This window comes from Gymnodraco acuticeps, unplaced genomic scaffold (assembly GCF_902827175.1).
Source record: "Gymnodraco acuticeps unplaced genomic scaffold, fGymAcu1.1, whole genome shotgun sequence".
Lineage (NCBI taxonomy): Eukaryota > Metazoa > Chordata > Actinopteri > Perciformes > Bathydraconidae > Gymnodraco > Gymnodraco acuticeps.
Genome location: NW_022989916.1, coordinates 242,579 through 252,760, shown reverse-complemented (window position 1 = coordinate 252,760; position 10,182 = coordinate 242,579). Strand labels below are relative to the sequence as shown.

The 10,182-nt window shown below is 42.3% G+C and overlaps 1 protein-coding gene across 7 annotated transcripts in view; it reads right to left on the bottom strand.

The window, feature by feature from the left end:
- Positions 1-247: 247 nt before the first annotated feature.
- Positions 248-10,182, bottom strand: part of ccdc66 (coiled-coil domain containing 66) — a 45,683-nt gene continuing 35,748 nt past the window's right edge. For 6 of the 7 annotated variants that reach the window (XM_034209805.1, XM_034209809.1, XM_034209806.1 and 3 more), the window contains 5 exons: positions 7,934-8,156; positions 7,689-7,741; positions 4,487-4,659; positions 4,089-4,207; positions 248-1,534 (listed from right to left, as the gene is read on the bottom strand). In XM_034209805.1, the coding sequence (XP_034065696.1) occupies positions 1,433-1,534; positions 4,089-4,207; positions 4,487-4,659; positions 7,689-7,741; positions 7,934-8,156 (670 nt within the window). In that variant the 3' untranslated portion in view covers positions 248-1,432. The remainder of the gene's footprint in view (positions 1,535-4,088; positions 4,208-4,486; positions 4,660-7,688; positions 7,742-7,933; positions 8,157-10,182) is intronic. The other variant, XM_034209807.1, reaches the window with a different exon arrangement.

Genomic DNA, 10,182 nt, shown 5'->3' with positions numbered 1-10,182 from the left:
ATCTCTGTAAAGTATGTGTATTCACTCTCTGTCCTACACGCCTTGTTGGAGCTCCTGCCCCCCCCATCTGCGAGGCTCCACTAGCCCCCCCCCCCCCCCAGAGTGTCACATTTTTGCTGCTAAAAGAGTGTGTGTGTGTGAGGAGCTCCACGGATTGGTCCATTTGGGTATGGGCAAGTCACCATACCCAGGAAGAAAACAATGGAAAAAGAGAAATCTCCAACGAGGCGTTCTGGGGCAGCACAGACAGGTCTTTTCTGTGTTAGAGTTTTACTCGCTACAGGGTGTACTTTGAGGGTTTGTGACTCTGCAGACCGTTTACATGCAGAAACACCTTCATAACACGCAAGGGGACGGGTAATAACCGGAGAAGCATGTCATGGGACCTTTAAGCCCACAAAACACAGAAGCATAGGGTAACAAAGCTCCTTGCCAGCAAGAAGCCGAAGAAACAAAAAAAAATGATTTCATGATTTTTAATAAACATTGAGCTCCACACCTGTTTGTTAGTCTCATTCATGGAAAGTGCATTAAAAACTACATTTTAAAATACAGTCTTTACATAAAATGTTACTAAATCAATTCAGTTAGTGAGAAAATGTGTTTGTTTTATTCGTTGAGAAAAAAACACGAGTGGTGTTTTATCTTCAGAGCAGCCTTCGTGCTTTAAACCTTCCAAATGAGGTAGAACTGATGGACCCGATTTAAATAATTAAATATTTCTTAATTTTGTGAAACTGGTGAGCTGTTTGTGCGGAACTATGCCTAGTGGAAACGCAACCAAAAACGGGCCGGGCACGGCACGCTTAAACCGCGCTGTAGTGGAAATGCGCCATTAATGTTCTAATAGAGACCAATGCTACCGCTTTACTCAGGCTCTACTTTTTGGTTTTAAATAGATATTTTTTTCGTAGCACCACATACAAGGTTCCAGGCGATCAGAGCCGATATTTAAAGGTGACGTTTCAGAAAGGACAGCTGGCTAAAACTTCAGCGTGCAGTACTACTCACATTGGAGGAAGTGCAGACATTCCTCTGTTTGGGTGCTGACAAAAGATCAGCTGGTTTCCCATTTGATGGGGAGTTTCGCAACTCAAAACAGAAAATCCAGTCTATTTGTCCACCTGTTTTTAAGTAAACACAGGAAACACTTGGGATCAGACCAGGTTATGAATCAAACTGAGAAAAAACATCACCACAATTGTTTTTCTCTCATCTTCCAGGCCTTACTAATACATTCAACAATTAAGGACAACTGTCGGATTCACTCTGATGCACTTTAGTGTAGTAAACTCGTTTGTGGCACATCCAGTTTCAAAGTGATGGACGAGCTCCTGATTCTGTTAAAGGTTCTCCATGACGACCGGTTCAAACACTGTAGAGTCTCTTCTTTATCCTGACTCAGGAACACACACGGAGGAGGGGTGAAAGGTCACATGCGGTGCGTTGACGAGGGTGGCAGCTGCTCTTTGTCATGGCGCTTCAGGAGAGGATTCAGATCAGTCTCCAGCTCCCTCTGCTTCTGTAATAAACCCTGAAAACACACACACACACACACACATACACACCAGAGTTTCCGTTAGAATTTTGCCGGTCAACATTTCCGTTAAAGTTTAAATCTTCCGGACAAAATTAGAAAAGTGCTGGTCAAAGTTCTTCTTTGTTATTTATTGAGCTTTAAAACAAATTCATAACGACTCTATATTAAACAAACTAATTATAGTAGATTAACTACATTATTCAAAAGTGTACAGTAACTTTGGATAATAACACAGGAATAATAAATAATAATATTTCCCTCCCTCCATACTGTGGTAGAAACCAACTACAACAAAATGAACATAGTTTACCGTGATTTAATTGTAATACACGTTTCTAAATGATGCAGAAGTAACAACATACTGATAACGGTTATTAAAAACCATGAATTAATGCTTTGACAAGTGTGCAGACAGACGGCAGGCGAAAAACTTTTTAAAATGCGTGTTTTTTGAATGGAGATCGGATAAGCTAACGTTGTATCTGCTCCGTCCACACTCACAACAACATGATACAGACACAGATACAACAGCGACTGTATTCGCCATGTTCCAGAGGTAGATAAACTAGCTAAGTGTGTTAGGTTGAATGTTATGGCTGCCGCCTTCCTGGTCGTCTTAACTGTGTTAACCTGTGTTCTTATGCAAACGAACTGTGCGGTTCCCCTGATGTCATTGGCTGCCATCTCCTGGTCCGCCTCTGAGGACTGTGATTGGAGCTTGTCGGGCCAGACGCGCTCCAATCGCAGCGCACATCTGGCGCACACCTTCTGGAGATGACTACAAAGCCTGTGACTAACGATCACTCTGGAGGTTCTGACATGTGAACTGACGCCTCCTTGCTCCTTAGATAATTCTGTTAACAGTGGTTAAACTCGTGTGCCCATATTTAGTTTGGTATTGTGTATTAGTAGTGTCTAGAGTAGCTTAGGATTTTGTGACTGTTGCCTTTAGTTTAGCTGTGTTTTTGTACAGACTCCTTTTGTTAGTTGTACCACTTTTAAAGTGATGTTTTGTTTCGTTTCTTATTTTAGTGTATTAGTATTTATTTCCCTGTATGCAATTAGACTCCTTTTTAGAGTCCTCCTTTTGTTTGGTTATTTATCAACCTGTGCCCTTTTGGCCTTTTTGTTTGGTCCAGGCTGCATGCCTGCCATTTTTGTTACCCTGCTATTTAAAATAAACCCTATACCAATTCCATACTGGTGTATGTCATTTTCCTCTACCCTAGAGGGGGACGTAACATCTAACTTGAAGAGTGTGGCCCAATCCCAAACCACGCCCTACACCTACACCCTACCCCTCCGTGACGGAGTGAACTCCGTGGAGTGACACTCGCAGCTCAACGAGGCTCCCTCCTGTCAGATGGAGGGAGTAAATACAGCGGCAAGCGTTGGGACAAACTCCCCTCTCTCCAGCAGAAACAGGAAATGCCGTAACTGTAACAACGGTTTCAAATCAGCATCTCTTAGACAAAAAATGTAAATTAATAACTAAAATAAAACTCCAAACATCTTTAATTGTTATTTTTATAAGCTTCTTAGTTTTTGCAACAGTCTGTAAATATACACAACTTTATAATAAAATGCACACATTTACCTTTTTCTAGACTAAACACAGATATGATCCTAAGTTAAAACAATATGAGGTTATCATGAGGTTGTTAACATCGCAGTTTATCAGTGGATGTTTGCTGGAACTGTTTGTAAACAGCGTGTTTCCTGACGGACACACACAGCGTGACTCCGGTCAGGTAGAGACCGGTCTCAAGTCAGCACCGATGCAGACTCGCTGTTTGAGGGCTTGATAGCCCTCTCCCCCTCCACACCGCTCTACACTCGTTGGCTTGGAACAGCACTTAATGTGGCAGACTCTCCGCGCGAACGCACAAACGGAGGGGTAGTGTGTAGAGGGGTAGTGTGTAGGGGGGTAGTGTGTAGGGGGCGGTTTGGGATTGGGCCTGTGTTTTGCTCCGCTCACCGGTCCGTCACAGCGGGCGGAGCTGTGATCATGAGGGCTGTGTGTCTCTACACACTGCTGTCAGGGTTGTCATATTTTCATGAAAGAGAGCGGTGTACATCTGAATAACCGTGTTTATACAAACTGTAGCTTATACTTTCTTTATTAATGAGATTTGTTATGGCATACATTTATATATATCGTGATTCATATATTTTGATATGGCATACTTCCCTTTGAATTTTTTCATTCATTATTAAATGACATTTTAATAAATATTTTGTAAAGAGAGATGAAAGGGGTGAAATTGCTGGACTTTGGAACCTAAGTCCTCCGCTCGGGGACACAGCCCCAGTGTGTGGGCCACCAGCTCCACCAAGTGAGCTATACAGCAGCGCATAACAATTACAAATAAATAACTGAATTGATTCAGTATTGCCTAATATAATAATAATAACTTATGCCCTGATCAAATATCACTTCAGTTTCAGAAATGAAAAGTGAATGTCTTGCCAGGTTTAGAAAGAACAGTTTAAATGTAACCTGGGCTGACACACTTGGTTTTTGTGTCAGTGTGTGTGTGTGTATTACCTGCCGTAGCTGGGCCAGGCCTCGGAGGATCTCCTGCTGTCGGTGTGTGTGTGTGTTGCGCAGCAGTTCAGGGTGGAGGAGTCGATGTGAGGGAGGAGACGCTGAGATCGAAGGAGCTTCTGATGAGGAGAAGAATAGTTTACTGACAGTCTGTTAAACAGTCTGTTTCTTTATTTAGTTATTTCATATTTTTTTAAGTGTGGCTCCTCTGTACAAACAACAACTGTAACAAGCCTCTGTCCTGAAAGAGGAGTCGAGTACTATCAGTTAAGTGTTATGGTTACTTTTAATGTCTTGTCTTGGGTAAGGGGAAATGGCGGCAAAAAGAGCTGACATCACAATAAAAAAACACATTAAATGAAGACAAATGCACAGGTCGAGGTGTGTGTGTGTCCAACCTGTGTGTGTTTGAGGCGGGGGGGTGTCAGCAGGCTCCAGTGGGTCCAGGTTGAAGACTTCATCAGTGCGGACGTAAGGAATGAACTCCAGAGGAGGAGGAGAGGAGGAGGAAGGAGGCACCGGCTGACCCTGGACTCTGAGTCTGACAGCGGGGAGGGGGGGAGAGCGCCCACTGCAGGAGACATCACAGAGGAGTCAACGCACTGAACATAAAACATCTTCTCTGGCAGATTAAAGAGCTGAACTGGGTTGCGGTCGAATAGTCCATTTAGCTTAGGAACCTTCCTAACGGAGTGAAATGACCCGGAAGTACCTCAGTGGCAGCCATGATAAGTGCCGTTCGAATTCTCTAGATCAGGGCTTCTCAAACTCCGGACCAAGGTCCAGATCCGGACCAAGGTCCGGATCTGGACCGAACTGCAAATCAATCCGGACCAAACCCTGTGTCGCCATATAAAAAAAAAAATATTAAAAAAAAATCTGACTCTGATGTAAATTAAAGTGGACGTATTATGCTATATTGGAAAAATATATTGTAGGGCCATACCTATACAAAACATGTCTGTGAAGTTTTTTACCAAACAGTTCACCCATTGCAGCCATGCCTCATACTGCTCATACCCCTCTTTTGCAGCCCTGTTAGAGAAATGCGGATTTTGGGTCCTTAGCTTGAAAAAAAAAAGAGAGGAGGCGGAGCTAATGCCTGATCAGAATTCTACCGGAGATAAAGTTACATTCTGCTGTGATAAAATGCCATCCTGTTCTAAACCACATCAAGGATTATTTCTGAAACAGTATGGAGCTCAAATGCTTTTTCTCTTGCGGGTTTATCACAAAGTGAGTTCCTTTTTTTACTTCCTGCTTTTTAAACACATGTGCTCTACAGTACAGGTTAGCTCTGAGTGTTAGCGAGGCTTACTAATGTAAACAAAAACGAGATTACGTCCAAAACACAGCAATTTTCTGTGGGTCCGCTGCCGATTTGACGTCAGATCGGCAGCAAATCTGTATCCGCTCGTTGTACTCCTGTTTTTAAAAGATTTGGGTACGGAGGAAAAGAGAGAGGGTTTTATTTTCTGATGCTGCGTGAGTTCCCCGACGCACCGGGGACACATATTTATGTAGGGAAGACATCACAAAGTGCATTTTGCATGATAGGTCCCCTTTAATGTATATTTTCTTGTGTCTGACGCGTTGTTAGAATGAACGTGCATATATATTTACTTGTGTGCGTGACACACATTGCAGACCGCAAGTTAACCGCAAGTTTACCTTGACTTTCTAATGCTTCTAATGCCATTTTTGACATTGGCTACAGACAAACAGTGCCATTTCTCCCACTAGTTCAAGCCATCATACTGTATGTATGTATTGAATGTGTGTGTGTATACAGGGGTGCCATTTACCGACAGGCAAGTGCTTGGACCAGAAGGGGGCCCCCAAATAAAGTAGATGAATCCAATCCAACTTTATTTATATAGCACTTTAAAACCTCCAGACCAAAGTGCTGTACAGAGAGATACTTCAAATATAAAATCACACAGCTCAGCTCACAAAACATAAAATAAATAAATAAGTTTAAAATAAAAGATACAAACACAAAACAAACCAGAATAAACGTAACAATTTCAAAATAAGATTAAGAAAAGACACAGCAAAGACAACATGAAACACCCTTTAATTTACTGCAACGACATGTCGGGAAACCCCCTCAAGGGGGCCTCATGCATAGCGCGCCGAAACTTCTGGCATTGATCCGGACCATTGACCTTGTATAAAATTCACAAGTGGACCTTTAACAAAAATGTTTTAGTACCCCTGCTCTAGATGATAGGAAAGTAGGTTTCAAACCTCCTTTATAACCTCCTTTAGCTTAGGAACCACTGGACCTCCCTTTACGAAAGGAGAGGAGAAAAAATGCTGCCCCCACAATGCCTTGCAGCCGCCACACAACAGTCGGCCGTTCACGGAAACAACCGATTATGACCGAGAAATTATATCATGAAAGTTACGGTGCTTATTAAGCATTTTAAAAACGTATGTGGTAACTTGCCAAAGTGCTTTGTTTTTAACGTTCATCAGTATTATAATCAAAAAGAGAAATATGAACGTTAGTTTTTACTGAAATGATCAAATAAAGTCAACATCTCACAGTCTTTACTGAGCTGTGTGGGGTTTGTTCAGCTTTTAAAATATGTTTGAATGGTGATATACACAGTGATAGATGGTAAGGACTAACGTTTATAATAAATACATTTGTATTGATTTTAAGATATTTTCATACAATCATACGTATTGGGATCATTTGTATTAATGTGGACCGGAGGGAGAGGGTGACGAGCATAAGTTTCACTTTCCTTTTTTATTTCAATTCCAACTTTGGTCATGAAGAATATGTTTCTCTGTTGTCCACATTCATAAAGCAAAAAGCAACAGCATCAGAGCACGGTGCAGAGTCTCTAGATGAGTTTACAGTAGTCCCTCCTTCTTATTATACATCCATGTTGTAGTCCGCTGTATAGAAAACTGTAGTTTCCATAGTTTCCCCACAGCAGCAGACGCACATTCATGACGTCCGCTGGCGCATCATAAACACGTCGGATAGTGAAAGTGCATTCGGATTCTCTAAAGTACCGCAGTCTCTTCTCCTAAGTCCTTTTGAATTCTCCTATCCACTATCCCTTAACCCCGTGACGTTTCACTCAGAGGTCAAGGAATAGGAGATAGGGATAGGCGTTAGGAGCTGATTTTTGGACTATTGGACCCTAGTGTTTAGTAATCACACTGTGGAACTTCTTCATGACTGCACAGATAACTTCCTGCATTTCCAGGAGTTCCAACTGCTCGTTTGTGCATTTCGTAGCAGTACAATTACTAATAGTAAAGGATGTTTTAATTTCATTTTTATTTATTTTTTATAAATGTAAAATGTTGCTGTGAAATAAAGTCCAAAAGTGTGTTACAGGACTTATACAAACGCATATTAACATTTGATTAGGCAGAAACTGTGAATTTTGACTTACTTTAAATGTAAAATGTATATATTTTCTATCAAACAACTCATCTTATACTGTCTGTGTGGTTTACTCCTGGCCTGTCTTTACTAGAGACATTTTTCGGTTCTGTATGTCACTATTGTAGAATTGTCTCCTTTTTCAGGGGAAGGGTTGAACAGTAAGACATCTGCTCAGAGCTGCTCACCTCTCAGGGCTGACGGCTGCAGCAATGCTGAGTCCTCTGGAAACACTCTCCACCTGCAACAAACACTCATTAACACATATCCAACCACAGATAATATCATCATCCTGCAGGGAAAAACTGAACTCCTTTGGAGAAGGGAAGTAACAAAAGGTGATCAACCTCAACAGTTATATTAAATGAAATTAAAACAAAAGCAGCTTTTCAGAATTCACTGTGAAGGTTTACAGCATCAGGGGGTTCCCTACCTTCCTGGTGGGACTGGTTCTGGTTTGTGTGGGGTTGGAGGGGACAGAAAGCTCCCGCTGCTGAGGAGGAGGAGGAAGAGGAGGAGGGGGGTCGGCCCTGGACAGGCAGGTCCTCTCCTGCAGAGCGAGGAGCTCAGCCTGCCTCCTCTGCCGGCTCTCCTGCCTGTTCCTCTGCAGAGCCGCTGGGTAGCGCTCCGACGCGGGGACAAACTGCCGGCTGGGCCTAAGGACCAGGAACAGGTAAAGAGGGGGGGTCTGAGCAAATAAATACTGACAGGGTGTGAGGTATATTATTTATTAAGACAATATGGAGGTTGTGGGATTGATTTTGGATCTCTACATTCCTGATTTTTAACATTGAAGGGTTGATTAAAGAAGATCAAATGGGGGTACACGGACCCCTGGGGGTAAGTTAGGGTACTGCATGGGGTACGTGAGATAAAAAAAAAAAAGGTTAATTAAAAAAATACCATGCATGATTACAAAAATAATCATGTGTTAAATAGAAAACACAATTTTATATAAAATATTCCTAGAACCACCAAGGGTTCAAGATCCGTTCTTGTGCTTTTCTGGTGCTTAACTGGTTGTTCTCAAGTGTGTGGTCACGTTCTAGTCACTTTGTTCTGCGCTACTGCTTGTTACAACTTGCCGTACTCGCTATTAGCTGGTATTGCTCAGGTTAATTTCGCCCCCTCTGACGTAAGCGTGAAGTATTGGTTATTGCCGGGCAGCCGAGTGGGGCCAGCTAAGAACCGGGTTTCGGTACTGAGAGCCGGCTCCGCTGCGGTGGAAACAGGAATAACCAGAGCTAAATCAGGCTCTAGCCCGGAACCCTGCAGAGCGGGAAGCCAGTTGCAATATTAGATTATAACAAATAGACATTGAAATGGAATCGTGGTTAAAAACGTAGCAGCACTACAGCAGGGAACGTGGACAACGGAGAAAAAAAGAGAGCCAAAATTGAGCCGTCAATATCAGGAGGCGTATGCTTGGATGGGATTCACGTCAACAAACGGTAACCCGCCCCAGGCATTGTGTTTTTTCTGTGGGGAGAAACTAGCCAACAGCTCGATGAAACTAGCGCACCTCCAGAGACATCTCAGCACCAAACACCTGTGTCATGTTGGTAAGCCACCGGAGTTTTTCAAGAGAAAACTCGCTGAGTACAGATCCTCGCAAGAGATGATGCGGAAAGCCTCCACAGCATCAGCCAAAGCACTGGAGGCATCGTATGCGGTGTCACTGCTCATCGCTAAGAGAGAGGAGACAGTTTCTTCCCTCTTCCCTCACAGCAGTACACAGGGAGGGGGGCTCCTGACTAGTTGGAGAAATATTCTGAGGCCCCAAAAAGGCGGTTATGTCATGGCCGAGAATAATATTTTCCAGTCCTGCACACTAGAGGTCATGAACTTTTTACACAAGCATGGGAAGGTGTGTCTTAGGTTTTCTGTCCTGTTTTCAGCATAAAAACACTGGGTGAGAGAGGGAAAGCTTCAGAGCTGTGTTTTCGCCTCGGTAAGGTTCTCTCAAACTTGGTAAATATTGCTTACATTTCTGTTTATTGAATGCTGAGTGAATTGTTGGATGAAAGTTTAAAACTGTTCATTCTTACTGACCATTTTTGAGGAGCTGCCTCTGAATGTTGTCAGGCTATAGGTGTGAATGTTAGCCCCGGCAATCCGTGAGGAGATTCCTTTGGATTATGTCGGAAGACTTTAATGTCTAAACTATGAATTAAAGTTTCAGATTAGAAAATGACCACAGCATGATATGTTTAGTATGATTGTAATGTTGTAACGAGAGAAGGTAAAAACCCTGTACAAGTGTGGAACATTTTTCTTCAAATAAACTGATCCCACCTTTTGGATTGGGACAACTTAAAAGACATAGCACATTGTTGTGTCCATTTCCATATTTTTGTTGTTTGTTTTGAGCACTAGATGGCGCAATGGGGCACAAGGTTTTTAAGTGATTTGACCGTGCTGCGCACACACTGTTTTTCTTTGGAAATAAAATGGTATTGATAGACTCTTAAATCAATATATCCATAGAAAAAATTAAATGTACAATGTGTGAACAGCACAGCATTTGACTTTTAATTCAGATATATTGTACGTGTTTTTTCACAGTAATTTGTCACATTTTATTGTATTTTCACTATTGCATATTTATGTTAAAGATGAGGTAGGTCATTTTGGAGAAACCAGCTTGAGTGCGCTAGAATTTGAAAACACACAACCGGAAAA